Here is a 17546-nt window from a genome sequence, read left to right as displayed (position 1 = left end):
GTTTAAAAAGCCCTGAGTGATGTGGAGTATCTGAAATGAGACCTCTAGAATAGAGTGTTTTAAAACACTGCCATCCAGACTGGGGAACTGTTTCACTGAAGGGTCCTGAGTCTCTACCTTTAATCTCAGCATTGATTATGAACAACTATAAACTACGTTTTGTTCACGGAATGTTTCAACCTAGTTTTCCTGAATCAGTTAACTGTTGTTTCTGTGAAGTAGACATTATTTTTCTGAGGTTTTTATTTGCTTAATGACTACAGCTCATTTAATTACATTCAGATCTGGCCCACATTTGTAAACTGCTCACCAAGAATTAATAAATAATAAATACACACCACAAGAAACTACCAGAAATCACATGTGAACTCTTATTTATGTACTTAACCCGTTTTAAAACTCATCAATGATTAATCAGTACTTTATAAACATCTTACAAAGTGTACACATAGCAACTAATTAACTGCTATGTTAAGTCTGAAATATGGCTAAGCCAAACCCTGCCTTCCCTGCCCACCCACTGGAGATTCAAAATAACAATGTGTTTTTACAAAAGGGTTTAGATTTTTTTTCCAGTTGAGGCCTTGATGTAACTGAAGAGAAATTGCAGCAGTGTAATTTAAAGTATGACAATGAAAGAACATATTCATGTGATAATTTAACTTCCCATCCTTGATAATAAGCACACAATAAAATTTGAACGTTACCACTATTACGCTGCTAAGAAAAGTGGTTTAGAAGCTGCAGAACCAGGCAGGAAACCCACTGATTCCAGCTCTTCAATGGAACACACTTTAAAACCAGTGACTTTGGGTCACTTATTCTCTCTGTTCCTCAGGTGTCCACAACAGGGATAAATGCTTTATATACATCACAGGAAAAGCTCTTTGGAAATATCACCAAAATTATTTCCTATCACAACATTCCACAAGAGCTTTAGTTTTGGAAATAAAAGCTGGTAACAGCATGAAAATAATCTTGAAAAGTAGTGTTGCATGTTCTGAACATAAAAGGCTAGCCCAGATATTTGGTGTATCTGCATTTACACTCCCACAAAGGCCTGGATGCAAACCAGAATGCTCTGCACTCCCATGGGATTCTGGGCCTTCCCAGGAACAGCCACAGCCACCTTGGTCAAATGTTTGCCTGGAAGCTCAAAGGACAAAACCCCAACATACACAAATAAACCATCACACATCAGTCATTTTCACATGTGACAAAAACATGCACTATCACAACAAGGTATTAAGAAATGTGTATGAAATAGTTTAGGGAGCATGTATGCTTTTAGTACCAGAGGCAGGTTCCAGGGCTGGGTAACACATACACATCTCAGCCACACAGTGAGTATCATACATCATCATCTCAGATGAACTTGATGTCATTGTGGAGAAAGGAATTATTTTAATAGCTGGACAAGTTGTTTTTTTGCTGTGAGGGTTATTAACCTTTGCAACAAATTATCACAGAAGTGGAGTTTTCTCTCTAAGTCCTCAAGTAACTCCCTGGAGCCACTTTTTAGTCCAAAGACACAACTGGTTTTATGAACAGTGTAACTTGGGGAAGTTGTGTGGCCTTTGAAACACAAGAAGGCAAAGCAGTGGGCTAACTGCCTCTTCTCCATTTAAAATGTATGTGTATCAGGGCAAAATGTCCCCCTCCAGTCTTCATTAGACATGAGAGGTGGGTAAATACAAAATGTTACGCCTGCCTTTTCCTTATGGCTTCTGTATAAAACTCACTGAAGCAACATTAATTCTAGTCCCTTGTCTATTGCAGGAAGTCAAAGCTTTTGTTCTGAAAAGCTAATATCATAAATATTGGGGAGCTAATCATAAATACAAAAAGGTTAATCAATGCTTCAGACTGTTCAATCTCTATGCACACTGGGACTCCTAATATATTCAACAATGAAAAGGCAACAAAGAAAAAAACCCTAGATTTTGTTTTCAAATAAAGATTTATAGTAATTCAAAACCTCCAGTGTGTTGCTTCCTTTTTTGATTTGTACTATTTGGGCTCCAACTGCAAAACACCAACTGCCTTCTTTCCCCCATTTCACTTTGCAGGTGCCATTGATGTGGTTTTTTAAGACAGGAGCCCACCACGTGATTTAGAGGCTCTGGGAAAGAAAATTATAACAGTGGGGGAAGAAATGGATCAGAAATTTACATAAAAATCCTGCCATTTCACTGCACTGTAGAAAACTATGGGAACAAAGGACCACCTGAGTAGCTGTAAGTCAGTTTCTGTTGCATCTGAACACAGCATAGAAGTTTTAGAAGAACTAAACAGGCACGTGCTAATACCACACCAAGTCAAAGCAGACCACTTCAGCCTGGCTTTTATGCAAGGAAAAAAACATTCCCAGTAGGAGTCCCTTGAGGCTCCAGAAAATACTTCTTTCTTTCCTGCTCAAGCAGTAGCTCCAGTCCCAGCCCTATTCTGTCAGGTGCTGTGGGAGAGAGTGAAAGGCAATCCTGCCCTGCTGGCCCATGGTGGAAGCAGGTGGGACAGCAAATACTACCAGACAGGAGATACTGTCCAAGATTTAAAGGATTGGTTTCAATGCTCAAGTTCTAATGAAAGCCAACATGACCTGACTTTCCTTTTTTCTTTTGAAGTATGACAGTTGGCAATTAAAATCTCCCCAGCTCACACAAGAAATTAACAATGGAGTTTAGACCAGCACCCAAATCCTGTGGTGGAGGATCACTTTGCTTCCTAAATTCACCAGGAGCAAGGACATCCTCCAGTCTTGGAAAGGTAGGTTAAGCTTGCTTCCTGTGAAGAAGCTCTTGGATCTTATTTAATGCTGAATGATGCCAGTCAGCATGACAGACCTCTATACTCAAGAGTCCAAAAAAAAGTGGTATCATTTCTTTGTGTTACTGGAAAAGTGAGAAGTATCCAAAGGAGCAGACTAAGATCTGACCTTAGGTTCTTCCACAAATTAGAGCTCTGAACACATACAGACCTACACTGAAGGGCAGCAATGCCTACTTGCCTGGTGGGATTATGCTTAATGGAAGCCTGAGGGTGTTCCCCCTAATACCAGTTCTGTCTCAATCTTACACCCATGGGACAGGGCTGCTCTGAAGCTAGGCAAGATCAAAAGTCAAGTAGAGCTTTGTACAAATTCTTTATCAACTTCAGCATCTGCAGCTTTTTCTCCTTCTTGGTACTAGAACCATAACCAGAGGTTTTTTCCAAACCACGTGGAATCTTACTAAGTTGTTCTTCCTTTTGCCAGTTAGAGCACAGCAGTTATACACCTCCCCAGGTGAAGGCCCATCACATGGGAGCACCAGAGGAAAACTATGTTAGGAACACTAAGGCTTCTATCTCCAAAACTCTTGGATGAGACATGACATTAATTATGGGGATAAAAAGTTACTAAAATTTATTAGTCTTAGGACTTGCTCGGTCTGTTCTGACAAAGCGTCTGAGTGTGTGTGCACACACTGGCACTGACCATCTGCCCTGACCCTCAGTACTCCTTAACACACGTTCTGGTAAATCAAATGGATAATGACGACCCAGAGAATGAATTTGTCTCATCTTCACATAATGGAAGAAGTGTGTGGTAATTAACTAGCCTTTAAGAATGACACCGTCGATTATTTCAGGACAGTCAAATAATAGCAATGAAACGGAGTCTGAATGGGAAGGACAGTATCAGATGTACAGTTCAAAGAATAGCTGTTTTGCTTGTCATTCATACCAAATTACTTGGAGGGGGGGAGAAAAACTATTTGTAACCTGTCAGTCTCAAGAAACCACAATTGTGATTATTTAAATAACACATGGAGAGGCTTCAGGCAATCACATCATTCTAAATTTAAGAAGTAGCACATTTCAGGCCCCAGATGATTTAGAACATTAACAAATGCTAGTTGAACCAGGGCAAGAATTTGATGGCCTTGTTGGTTCCCTTTAAAGCATCCATCATGGCACAAAGATAATCCAAATGGATGTGTTAGTAAAACATGAGAGCAGTGAAGAATCATCTGGGGTTTCAGAGGCCATCACACAGAAGGAGAAGCTGATTTTTAATGAGAACTGAGTTTGAAAATGAGCAAAACCACACAACTCAAGTCTATTCATCAAAGACACTCTATGCAGTGGGAAAAAAAATGAGCTAGGGTGTATGAGAGTGCAAGGCACGAAGAGATTGACCTTCCCATGCAGACCTTGAAGCTTGTACTCAGTGCCAGACAGGTCCTTTGTTGGCCTGATGCCAAGAGGGAGCTGGATCCCGTGCACAGTGCAAGCACAGAACATGGGAAGGCCTTTTCACTGCCCATCACTGAGAGCTGGAATCATCTAGTGAGCAGAATATTGTCAAAGGTTGCTTCAAACCTGGACTGCAATACTCACTGTTCAGCTCATCTCCTGCAAGTACAAAGCTCTTCATGCCTCCTTTTCCTGTGCCCCTCCTGTTTAGACCACCTGCTGTGCCCTGTTCTCCCAGGCACAAAAATATTCCTTCAGTATTTTTATACAGGGATTAAATTGGGAGTTTCAGCTGCTTTCTAAACAACTAGCCACAGTAGTAATACTCCAATCACATCAAGTTTGCCTTCTCTCACTTTCTAACACCTGCTTCTTAACTGGATTAAAACACAAGGAAAACACAGGAAGACCCTACTTCTTTCATACAAGAAAAAAACCCTAACTTTCAGCAGAGTGTTCAGAGAAACAGAGAAAAAAAAAATATAATGAGCCTTCTGCTTTAAGACTGGTTCTTACATTGTCTGTTACACCTCGGAGCTCAAGATTGCTTTTTCTACAATGTATACTTACACCAGTATGGAGTTGGGAGCACTGTGCACACACCCAACGCTGGATGTCTCAAAAGACTTTGGTACACCACATAGTTATGGAGCTCTGCCTGTTGGGATGGACATGCCACATTCCCACAATACACCCGATACAAAGAGACTTAACAACCATCTTATTTTTCTCCTGATGCAACACTTCTGCAATGCAGTCAAAATGTTTGACAAAAAAAATACCAAGTACTTTTATATGGCAGAAGAATTTTGAAAATCTAGCAGCAAAATCAAGACTAAGGTCAGTCTTCCCCATTTAGAACTTCACATCAACAAAACACATAACCATACGAGCACACAACCTCAATCATCACCTGTGATCACAAACAAACTGATGGTGCTAGTTTTCCCCACAGGCTAAAACCAGAAACACAATCTTTCTTTCTACTGCTGTGTATTTCAGAGGAAACAGAATGAGATGGTGATGGGGACAAAACTGGAATCCTCATAGCAAACAGCTGTTGCATGAGATTGTGGCCTGTGATAGAGGAAGGAAAAATTACAATGTTACTTTCTTTATGAGTTTCGAGAGCTTCTGATGAAAAGTACTATACAAAAAAGTCCTTTTAGTCACCTAAAGGAGAGAAAACAAAGAAGAGAAGCTCATTCATCTTCACGAAGTCCTGTCCTTTGCTCTAGGAACTTTGCCACTGACAGACACAGCCCACAAAGCTTTTAGGAAAGACTCTCTGGCTTGATACCACCCATGACTGTCTCATATTCTGGCCAGTTACATTTAAATGTACCCGAGGAACCCCAAAATTATTTTAAAAGCAGTTTGCATTCATTGATCTATACTTGAAGAAACAACAGTGGAGATTTTGCTGCAGCCAGCATATACCCCAGATTGTGAGAGACTATTGATAAGCAGCACCTTCTGGCCTTTCTTCTGTTCCCCATCCTTGCAGGTGGAACAATTCCCATTCCAGTGTCCATAATGACAGTATGACTGATAACAACTACCAAGGAAGAGCTCTCTATTTCATTGTGACTTCTAGAGGCAAAGACAAAACTAATTAACTTGGCCAAGAAGCCAGTATTCCCATAAACATTCCCTCAGGCCCTCCCTTAGCTTCATATTCTGGCTTCTAATAAAGTTGGAATTCTGCAGTGAGGAACACACATGACAGCTTCCAAGAAATCCCTCAGAATTGATCCAGTCATCTTTTTGTCTACATGGAGAAATCTACAAGCAATCTAAGCCTGTTTGGCTGCAGATGTGATAAAACCTGATCAGTGCCAAAAATGTTTACTGCTGCAGTCCATCTGTGTCCAGCCCTGAAACACCTGGCTTGAAATGACCAGATGCCAGGATGTCTGTGGTGCTACAAACACAAATCACAGGACGTTTTCATGTCTAAATGTTTATGATATGGCTAACTTGACAGCAGGCTGCAGCCAGATTCCTGAAGGTAACAGGTAGATCATCTCATTGGAAGTGCAATACCCGCCCTGCTGAGACCTGAACTGCAGTTCTGAAGGCCAGGAGACCTACAAGTCACTTGTGCCAGGGGAAGATGTCCAAAAGGAGGTGCACAGCATCCCTGTCCAGAAGCAGAGCAAAGCAGCACGTACACAGCTTTGGTTATTCCCAGCAGCCAGAGCAGCTCAGAGCTCTGGGCTGTAACAGCCTGTGTAGTTTAGGTAACAGTCTTAACATCAAGAATCAGGTCAACTCTATTATTCTGGAGGAGAGTTTGAGGAACATTTCCGGCAGCAGGATGCTTACTAATAAGATTTTTTGCCCTTTTTAGATTGGGGGGGGGGTGTTAAATTTTTTGTTCCCGTTTAAAAGAAAAAAAGAAAAACCACAAAACCAAACAAAGCAAATTAATAGATTCAACAGATTTCTTCACTATCTCTGTTAGTGTTCTCCCTCCTGGCATGAGCTACACAATGGACTAAAATCAATTTTTTTCTCCTTAAAATACAGCAGCACATCACAGAGTTTAAGCAAAAGCAGAAGAGGTAAGAGAAAGGAAAAGAGAGATGAAAAGGGCAAACTGCATCTGTCACAATTCCAGCAATGCAGGAATGCTTCACAGGGCCTGAACAACGATTTTAAAAGGAATACAAGCATTTTCTTCTCTTGTACAAAGCTTTTACAATGCAGCATCCTCTCCTCTCAAGCAGTCCTCACTGTGCATAACTCACACCATGAAGTTACTAGAAAGTGGCAAAATTAGAGGAAGTAGAAAAAGGTGATGAGAGGGCAGGCAGGATGATGGCTCATCAGTTACCCTCCTGGCTGGAAACCTTGTGTAAGACACTGTGTACTCAGTGCAATTTCAGAGCTCTGACAATTAACTGTCAAACTCTGGATGAGACCCAGCAGAGCAAACGTAATGCCTGAAATGTGGCTGGGAAGGTTCCCAAACATAAGTAAAAACCTGGGAGATGCAGCTTCAACTTCTCCCTTTGCCACTGATCATCTGCATTATCTTAGAGCAAATCACTTTCAAGGCCTCAGGAGCACCTGTGCTGCAAGACTAAACTTTAGCCAGGTTGATCTCCCACCCAGGCACCAGAACAAGGCCCAAGTTAGACACTCAGAAGTGCTCAGCATCCTCTGCAGATCCCTTTGCAAATTTACAAGCAGTGTCTCAGCTGCTGCTGAGGCAGAGCTGGCTGAGTTCTTCCGGAAATACAGCCAGTCATGTTGGTCATATCTTTGGGAAATCTCACACTGTACAAGTGCTGAGCCCAGGAAAATTTGCCACTGTTCATTTATTGCTAAATCACTGGCACTTCTATAGCACAACTTTCTGTATATTGACGTCATGCTTGCAATAATGAGTATGCAATTGCTGATGAAGGCTCTGAATGGTAACGAACACAAATTTCTACCTTTGATCCTACTCCTGAACAAGTTCCTAAAATTTACCTTCTCCTGAAACCTCTGACTGGCCCTACGCTTGGAAGATTTCACCTCTGAGCCACTTCTAATATATCTCTTCCAGATATACTGGACTGAGGAAAGGCACTATCAGCTTAGCCTTTGCTTACTCTCCCAATACAAACACAGCTCATGTGAGAGTTCCATTAGATTGACTCAGCCTTCAGTTAACAACTCAAGCAAGGACTTAAGGTTCATCTACAACCACAGACATGTGGGGAAAGGGAGGCAGAACAGGAAGCCGAGCAAAGAAGGGTATGAGAAAGCTCATTTAACAATGCCCATCTGACACACTATTCCAAACAAAGTCACTGGAAAGGCAATGCCACTGACTGCTTTGGCTCTAAAATGATGACAGCACTAACAATTACTGCTTTGCATATTCCTCACTCACCACCTCCCATATTCTTCTCTTTGTAACGCACCACCTGTGCAATCACCTTCCTTTGCATTTCCCCAAGCTGTGGTGAACTCACACCTCTGCCATGAAGTCCTTGCTGAGTACTCCTTATCACAACATAAAGCTGACCCAAGGGAAAACCACCAATTGTTCTTAAGAACAATTAAAGCTGAACCACTGAGTGATTTCATTCCTGAGGTCACAATACCCCATAAGCCCAAGCTGAGCCCCTGGACAGCCCTTCCAAAGTTCGGTTACACAACCCTTGCAGAAATGGAACCTTGGATTAAACATTATCCCAGCTGTGGAGATTATTTTGGTTTTTCCTTTTGGGATTTTGCTCAAAACAAAATAGCAATTGTGTTTTATAAATAAATAGTAAACAAGAGTGGCATTGCCAACATTTCCTTTTAAATTAAGCTCAAAAGGAGGAGGTCAACAGCAGCCCAAGTCTGCATATGTTGCATTCCTTTATCAATCTATTTCTTCCCACTGGCAAGACAGGAGGAAGCAGAATTCAAAGTGAACATAATTTTGTGTGACTGATTTAACATATATGAATACAAGTGACAACTGCCCTGGTTTTCACTCCAATGGAAAACACAGGAGGCACCACAACAGAGATGTACTTGGATGTGAACAGGTGAGCAGGGTCACCCAGATCACATCACACAGGAACGTGTCCAGGTGGGTTTTGAATTTCTCCAGCCAAGGAGACTCTCTCTCTCTGGGCAGCCTGTTCCAGGGCTCTGTCACTCTCACAGTAAAGAAGTTTTTTCTGATGTTTACGTGGAACCTCCTGTGCTCCAGTTTGCACCCACTGCCCCTTGTCCTATCACTGGACATCACTGAACAAAGCCTGGCTCCATCTTCCTGACACTTGCCCTTAACATATTTGTAAACATTGATGAGGTCTCCCCTCAGTCTCCTCTCCTCCAAGCTCAAGAGACCCACCTCCCTCAGCTGTTCCTCATCAGGGAGATGTTCCACTCCCTCCATCATCTCTGTGGCTCTGCACTGGACTCTTTCAAGCAGTTCCTTGTCCTTCTTGAACTGAGGGGCCCAGAACCAGACACAACATTCCAGATGTGGCCTCACCAAGGCAGAATAGAGGGGGAGGAGAACCTCTCTTGACCTACTAACCACCCCCTTTCTAATATACACCTCAGGATGCCACTGGCCTTCTTGATTGCAAGGGCACATTGCTGGCTCATGGTCATCCACCAGGACCCCCAGGTCCCTTTCCTCTACCCTGCAGGTCAGCCCCCAACCTGTACTGGTACACGGGGTTGTTCTTCCCCAGATGCAAGACTCTACACTTGCCCTTGTTGAATTTCATCAAGTTTCTCCCTGGCCAACTCTCAAGATCTACCTTCCAGTAGAAAGGAACAAAACATTTTTGTTCCTTCTCCCCATATACCTTCATCATGTGTTATCTACAGACACTTTGTGTGTGGTATGGATGAAATACGTAATATTGCAGCTTGGCTTATGAAATTGCTTTTTATGGCTCCCAGATCTTCAGCAAATGTACAAATAAATAGGAAAGAGAGAGGGAATTAGATGCACATACATAAAGCGAAGCAGATACCAAAATGACATAGCAGCAGTCTGCTAACTGGATGGGGAGAGCCAAAATCATAAGCATCCAGTTATTTTAGAAGCCCTTGCCAACAGACTAACTAGAAATTCGTAGGCCAGGTGTCAGTGATTATAATCCCACCAATGCCAAGAGAGTTGGTCCCATTTACAGCAAAGCCTGACTTTGGCTCTTCATCTGTAGCAGAAGAAATAATTTGTAAAGCATAGCCTTGAAATAGCAGCCATCCAAACCATACCTGCAGCTCCCCAACTTGCAGAGTAAGGACCCAGTCAGTACAGGGCAGCTCCTGTACATTTGTGCCCCTTTGTTATATGCTAGAAATCTCACTGATCCTGCAGTGAGCAGCTGCTGGGAGAAAAAGAACCTGCGTAAATACCCAGGCATGTCGTTTCAAGGCCAGTTCTGCCATTGAAAACCAGTGGTTTATGGATGAGCTGAGCTGGATACTTCTAAAACCAAAATCATCACTGGGAACTTAATAGGCATGTTCACATGACCTCAGGCTATGCTTGGAGACCATTAACTATCACCAACTACCAGAAACAGAGCACGCTTAGGCATCTTTTCCAGGTTAAAATGGCACTAACCTGTTATTTCTTTCCTGAGACACACAATTTTGGACACCATAACTGCTTACAGATGGGGGTGTGGGGGAGATAGACAATCATTTGAAAAAAAAAAATTGCTAAAACCAGTAAAATCAATAAACTTGTAAGCAATGAATTCTGAAAGCCTGCCTGCATTAATTTTGATAACCAGACACTCTCCTCCTCTCCAAGTGGTCCTTAAACCTCAGTCTGAGCACACTGAACACACAAGTCAGACCTACAGAAGGATGGACCTCAGCCATGTCCCATTTATACAAAATAATCATTTCCTCACAGGAAATGTAAATTAGTAAATAATCACATGTTCCATTTTCTTTTTTTTTCCTTAACATAAAACACTGCCACTGCTGAAGACACTACAAGGTATTTTTTTCTTACCATTTTTAAGTACTGTACAGTGCATATCTATCCTTTTAAAGTGGAACCTTGTAGCTATGGAGACGAAGAATGTTAAATCCAAGCTGAAGACAGCATTTCAGTGGGGACTTATGGTTGCTACATGTGCCTTCAAGGATGTGCTGTCTTCTGTCTCCTGAAATCTTCTGTACTAATAGCCAGTGCTTCCTCAATCACTAGGCAAATACAGAGTGTACTTTCCATCAGTCATAGCCTGGGACAGCACTGTCATGGTTCAGTACAACCTTACTGATTTACACCAGAACCAAGAATCCCACAGACAATACAAGAAACAGCTTGAGTTCTGCAGAGCTGTGCACCAGCTTAACTTCACCTCAACAGAGGAGCAGAATTGTTCTGTATTGCCACAGCACCTGGAAACCTGGAAAAATGGGGTCCCCTTGTGTTTAATGCTGTGTGTAACTATTGACATCAACATGAAGAAATTATGCCACATTGACCTTCTGTTACTAGACCTGCCATAATCCAAATTATCCACATTTCAATCTCCCAAACAACACATATTCCTTATCTTATGTGCACTATGACCATTATCCAAATTATTTTACAGATCATGGTTTCATTACGTGGACTTTCAGTTATGGTGTGCAGATTCAGCTGTCTTCCATATCACCCTGATGTAAATTAAACAGCATTTTATTCAAGCTAATGAAACTTCGGTGGTGTTAAACTTGAGCATGAAAAGGAGACAGTCTTTCAGGACAAATTAATGTTCCTTGTGACAGCCAGTGAAAATTCAAAATCATTGTGTTAGTAACACTTTCTACTTGTGCTGCTAACAGGAAAAAACCTCCACACTTTCATTCTCATGATACTGGTAGAAATAATAAGGGTATGACAGGTGGGTTTCTTTTTTGAAGACAACACCACTCTGGAGAAAGCAGCCCCAAAACACAATTTTTTCTTTCCCATCATCTCTGTGGTCTGAAATCAGTTAGGGATTTCAGGTGCCAAATATGAAACATCTTAAAGATGCCATATTGTCAGAAAATGAAAACATCTACTTTTAAAAAGTCAGGATCCTAGAACCACAGCCCACTCAGCACTGCTCATCTTTAGCACAACTTTTCATCCCAACTGGATGTCAAAGGCATTGATCAAAATCTAACCAAGTCAAACCCAATTTGCACAAATGGATACTAATAAATGTCAACAGGGACATGAAGCACTCTCAGGGAGGCTGTTCACAACCAAGAAAGCAAAATCAACCACAGTCTCCTAATACCACATCATGTGCAGGATTTAGTAACAAGCACTGAAACTAATTGCACAAATCCTCCTTAACAGGAATAAATAAGCAAAGGCATTCTCAGGTAAACACACTTCTTATATACTCATTACTGAAGTCACTGATAATAGAGCAACGAAAAATACGGTGTTTTCTTGCCACAGCTGAACAACAGACAAGTGAAGCACTGAGAGCTTTTCCTATTTGTATATTCCATGTTGCTGAGTCAAAATCATTACACAGCTTTAAGCACATGAAACTATCAACTCCAGTAGAGTTGTCTCTCAAGCTAAGTCTTTCACTGATCACTAAGATGAAATAAAATTAAAAAGAACAATAACCCCCTTCTTCCAACACAGATATTTGCAAATATACTGTTTGACCAAGGGCCTTTACAAAGCTCAAGTTCAGCAGAGCTAGTAAGGCAGCTGGTGTGTTCCTGCTTCTCAAGGAAAACATACCTCACTCTAGGGTTGTGCTGCAGTCCCTTATCTTTAAATAGGCCATAAACTGCTAAAGGTTTGATGTGGGGTGTGGAGTAAAGAGCATTCCATATTTATTTTTAAAACATGAAAGGTCTTCAGACTCCTCTGTTTCTAGCAATACATGAAAAACGCGACTCTCTTTTAGCCAAGGCTAGTAAAATGGAGAGTAACACTTCAGATGCCTTTATCATAGTAGTTTGCTTCAACTTACATCTATATTTTTCTTAAGTCTAAATTATTCCAAATCACCACCATCACTTCCCTGACTGTTGTTACTTAACGAAAGAAACCTTCATCCCCAAAAGCAAAAAAAAAATAAAATTAATCTTTCTAGTGTTTATAGACACCTCAAGAGCTTCAAACATTTACCTCTCCTTCCCAGCAGCTGAAATGTGTTTAGGAGGATCATGGTTCATACCTCACATTCCCTGGAGCCAGAGATGGTATACGTGCAGGGCCCAGATCCATTAACGGATACATCCATGGTCTCAGAGTTTGTTGGCTTGTAGTCCACGTAATACTCCTGTAAAGGGGAGTTCATTTGTCTTTCAGACTCTCGGGCCTTTTTCCTGCGCCTCTTCATGAGCGAGTGCTGCTGGAGCTGCTTCATGCTCGCTGGGTAGCGCTTCCACGACACGTAGATAACCAACAAAATCATGGCCACAGAAAGAAAGAGGGCCACGCTCCCAGCAATGATTTTGTGGAAGGAAACGTGCTCATACTCTGGTTCCACTCCAGGGGTTGGGAGGTCTGCAGAAGGGCTTGGCACAACAGACGTTGGCTGATTGCTTTCCAGTTTGGAAATGGTAGGTTTAGGAATGAAGACAGGTCGTGGGGGGGTTTTGGGTGCCTGGTATGATCTTTCAGTAACCACTACCTGGATTTCAGCACAGATATTATATGTTTCCACAGCATCGCTCACTTTTTCACCCTGGATATGTTTAGGGCCTGCACATATCATAGTGCTTTCTTTATTTCCTTTGAAATTCTTAAGCCAAGTAAACAGAGGACAAATGCTTCGAGTACATTCCCACATATTTCCGGACAGAGTGATGGAGATGAGCGAGATCCACGTATTGATGGTCTCCTGAGAAATGTTGGTGAGTTTGTTGGAATCCAGGTTCAGTTTTTGCAGGTTGGGAAGGCACTGGAAGGTCCCAGGCTCTACCCCTGTAATGTCATTTCCTGATAAATCCAAGTTGTGCAAGGAACTCCAAGTCCACGTTAACCCTTGGCTAATAGACCGGATCCTATTCCACTGCAAGTAAATGGAGCGAAGGTTGAAGAGGCGTGGAAAGTGGGCAAAATTGATCTTAGAAAACTGGTTGTGCTCCAAGTGGAGCTCTGTCAACTTCAAAAGGCCAGCGAAAGCGTTACGGGATAAGCTCCGGAGGCGGTTGTAGCCCAAATCCAGGAAGTCCAGGTTTCGGCAGTCTTGGAAAACTCGGATGGGCACGGTTTTCAGGGAGTTGGACCGTAAGTGCAAGATCAAGAGTTTACGAAGTCCCTTGAACTGCTCAGCCTGCAACACCTGCAACTTGTTGTAAGAGAGGTCCAGATTGCGGAGGTTGGGGACTGGGTGAAATGTTTTATTGTGCAGATGGGTAATTTTGTTGGAGCTTAGAATTAATTCCTTCAGCCTGCGGATCCCCTGAAATGCATCCTCATCCACGGAGCTGATGTAATTATGGTCAAGATAAAGCCATATGAGCTGATTGAGGCCCGCAAACTGATGTGATTTAAGCTTCTGGATGCTGTTGTACCGTAATGATAAGCCTTGAGACCCTCCAGAAATATTCTGAGGGATGTCTCTGAAGGCATGAGACTCGCAGTACACAATCTTGCCATCACATCTGCAGTTCTTGGGGCAAGCTCGCTGAGCCCCCGCAAGCATAACAAACAGCACCATGGGAAGCAGCACTAACACCACACTCATGCCTCTCAGCTGCTTAATTAAATGGAAACCTACAATATTAAAAAGAAAATAAATGTGCATTGTAAAGCCATTAAAATAAATCACCAACAGATTACTAACATCAGTGGGGTTTGGAATGAAGCATTAGTGAAGCAGGGGATTTGAAGACAACCTGTTTGCCTCCTATCTTGGACTTTTGTTGTGTAAATGCCTGTTCCTTTGAGTTTCTGGTTTGCCATCTCTCCTACCCATGCCATCACCAGTACTACTCTTGTTATTCAATTATGTGTGTGTGATTGATGAGCCCTAAGAAGGACCAAGAGCCTGTTCTCTATTTGCTTTTCTCCTGTACATCATCTCTCAATGTAGCTGGTATACGCTTATCGCTAGATGCTGAGGTTTTAACAATAAACATATTTGTCAAGTCACTGTGCTGAATGCTCCATAGTGATGGCAAGGAAATGAGCCAAAGCTTCTGGTATTTACGTGCTGCTAAGTGTGTTCTTTAGTAAAAGCAACTGCAAGTCCAGTTCCGCCAAAAATTACTGCAAAAAGTGACGAATCTTTCAAATTCCATCTTTCAAATGTGTATTAATTATAAAATTAAACAGTAAGTACAGACTTTACATTTTGCATTGAGTGATTTGTTTTTAAGAGTAGGTTTAGGTAGGTTTAGTCTTTATTTTTATGTACCTAAAATATATAAATAGATGCACAGAAACCATGTACAACCCTACAGAGAAGTACTGTTTTTAAGAGTAGGTTTAGGTAGGTTTAGTTTTATTTTTATGTACCTAAAATATATACCATATAATGGGACCTCAGTACCAAGATAATGGTAGAAGACATATTTCTTTAAAATGAATCATAGTCTTAACACATACTGAAGTTATCTATGTGTGGCTGTGAGTAACTAAGCATTTATCATGTTGTATAAACATTATATAGCCTATGAAAATATCCACACAAATTCTATATATAAACACTGCCTTAGGAGCAGCAAAACACAAAGTTTAAAGGGGTCTATTTGTATTTCAATTCCCCTCTCTCTTCCACAGCAACACTGATTTTAAGATTTTGCACTTGCAATGTCAAATGTATCATATAGTAGCAATGCTGTTATGTGAAGCTGGGCACATTTTCCACAGTCTTTGAATAATTATGAAAGGGAGTCTGGGGGTTGTCAGAAAATCCAACATACATATAAATGCTTTCCTTAGCCTTTAATAATTTTAGAACTGGTGCCCCTGTTCAGAGTTGCAATCTTGATAAGAATTAAAGTGCATTCTTCCAACGGGGAATATTTTAAGGGCCAGGATCTCCTCAATAAATAACTACTTTATTATTTATCACACACACAAAACCAAGCCTGTGCTGCTGTTATTTAATCCAATTTTAAACCAAGGGACAATCTGCAAAATAATTCCTAATTTAAAATGCCCCTGACTAGATGTCTCTGCCTTTCACTTTAATGGTTAGATTTTTAATTTAAATCCTCATCTTTTGCTACTGCCTATGTGCCAGCAGCAGCCAGCTAGAAATATGTTCTGGCTGTTACAGACTTGGGGGCTGGGGAAAAGGAGGGAGGGAAATAAACCTGTCACACTTGAGAAAATAAGACTGGCAAATGACTGCTGGAAATCTAGCAGCAATATTCGGGGTATCTTTTCAGGACCAAACAAGGCTTTTCAAAACCACCTATGCAACAAAATCACCCGCTCCCCTTTGCTTCCCACATACTGTGAAGTGTTAACAGTCCTTTCTGACAGCCTGAATAATGCCACTACAGGCTCATCAAATATGAATATAAACCCAGAAGAAATGCTGGGTGAGGGTGCCTCATGCATACATGAACTTACCTCTACGTGTGCAGGTGTGTGGGTGGGTTGTGCAGATAGAAAACGTACTCCCTACAGCCCTTAACTCAGTGCATGCATTTACAGATTAATTACATATAAAACCACTGCAGGAGGAAAGGTGTGCATGTGCTTATGTGTAGGGGGGAAAACATGATCTAAAAATACAATAGCAAGTATAGTGAGTCACCTGGCAAAGGAATGCACTGCTGCTGCTTAGACCATTTCCCCCTCTTCAACAGCTAATAATCAACTGAAAAATATACCATTCAGCTGCAGCCTGCTAACAAACAAACAAGAAAAGTTCACTTACCCATCCTTTTGTCATCAACAAACGTCCTCCTTCTCCTTTCTCCAGCTGTTTTCTTCTATCTCTTTCCTTTTTTTGCTTTCCCTTTGCCTCTCCTTCTCTTTTAAAAACTGCTCCCTTCTCTTTAAACCCTCAGAATCTTCATGTCACAGCACGGTTGCCACTCACATCACCGCCATCCAGCGTGCATGCCAGAAACCCACACAAAGTTCCCTAGAGAGGACAAGCAAGAATTTTGGGGATGAGGAAGGGAAAGGATAGGGAAGGGGTTGGGGGTGGGGAAGACAGGACGAAGGATGGGGGGAGAGTGTGTGGGGGGTAGGGAGGGACTCTAAGCTCTGAGAGCCATTGTGTAAGTCATCAGAGAACCATCAGCACTAAGTAGCAATCAGGAAGTCGCAGCTCTTGCAGACCAGGCAGGTGAACCAACTTCTCTGGGAGAAATCAAAATATCTTTCCCGGTACCTAGCGTCTCTCATTCTGCTGCCTTTTGCCATTCCCAGACACAGCAATCCATCCTCCAGCTCCCCAGCTCCTGAAGCAGGCAGGCATCCTGTGCTGTGCAAGACCCCAGTTTAAAAGCTATGCAGGATAGGTTTATCCATTGAGCTGGTCAGGTTTAAAGTGTTTTGTAGCTGTGCTGAGAGGCAGCTCTTGTCTAATTCGGAAGGCTTTCCAGAGAGTGATGATGCTTTGGAGCTTGTTGGTGCTAATGTTCTAGTTTGTGATACACTGAGTGCCCTCCACTGGAGAAAACAGATCACACATTAAAGGCATGAACAAGTGATCCTGTCATTGCTATGCAGACTTTCTTCCTTCAGAAAAGAAAATTAAAGACACAGCCTTGCCTTGCCCACCGTCATCCCTCTCCAGACCCCTTTGCCTTCCCTACATTATTAAATGTTTATATTGTGGATTTTCTGGCAGCTGGTGAAAAACTCTAAACACCTGCTCCCTGGGTTTTTGGGAACCTGATCTTTTTATAATCCATCT

The 17546-nt window shown here is 41.9% G+C and overlaps 1 protein-coding gene across 1 annotated transcript in view; it reads right to left on the bottom strand.

Moving 5' to 3' along the window:
* LRRTM4 (leucine rich repeat transmembrane neuronal 4) overlaps nt 1–14415 on the bottom strand; it is a 195936-nt gene extending 181521 nt beyond the window's left edge. Inside the window, exon 1 of the mRNA XM_009995013.1 lies at nt 12891–14415. Within this exon, the coding sequence (XP_009993315.1) occupies nt 12891–14408 (1518 nt within the window). The 5' untranslated portion in view covers nt 14409–14415. The remainder of the gene's footprint in view (nt 1–12890) is intronic.
* Between the last annotated feature and the right edge of the window lie 3131 nt (nt 14416–17546).

This window comes from Chaetura pelagica, unplaced genomic scaffold, assembly GCF_000747805.2.
Source record: "Chaetura pelagica isolate M959 unplaced genomic scaffold, ChaPel_1.0 scaffold383, whole genome shotgun sequence".
In the NCBI taxonomy this organism is placed as follows: domain Eukaryota; kingdom Metazoa; phylum Chordata; class Aves; order Apodiformes; family Apodidae; genus Chaetura; species Chaetura pelagica.
The sequence above is the reverse complement of the archived record's forward strand: the minus strand, read 5'-3'. Positions and strand labels throughout refer to the sequence as shown.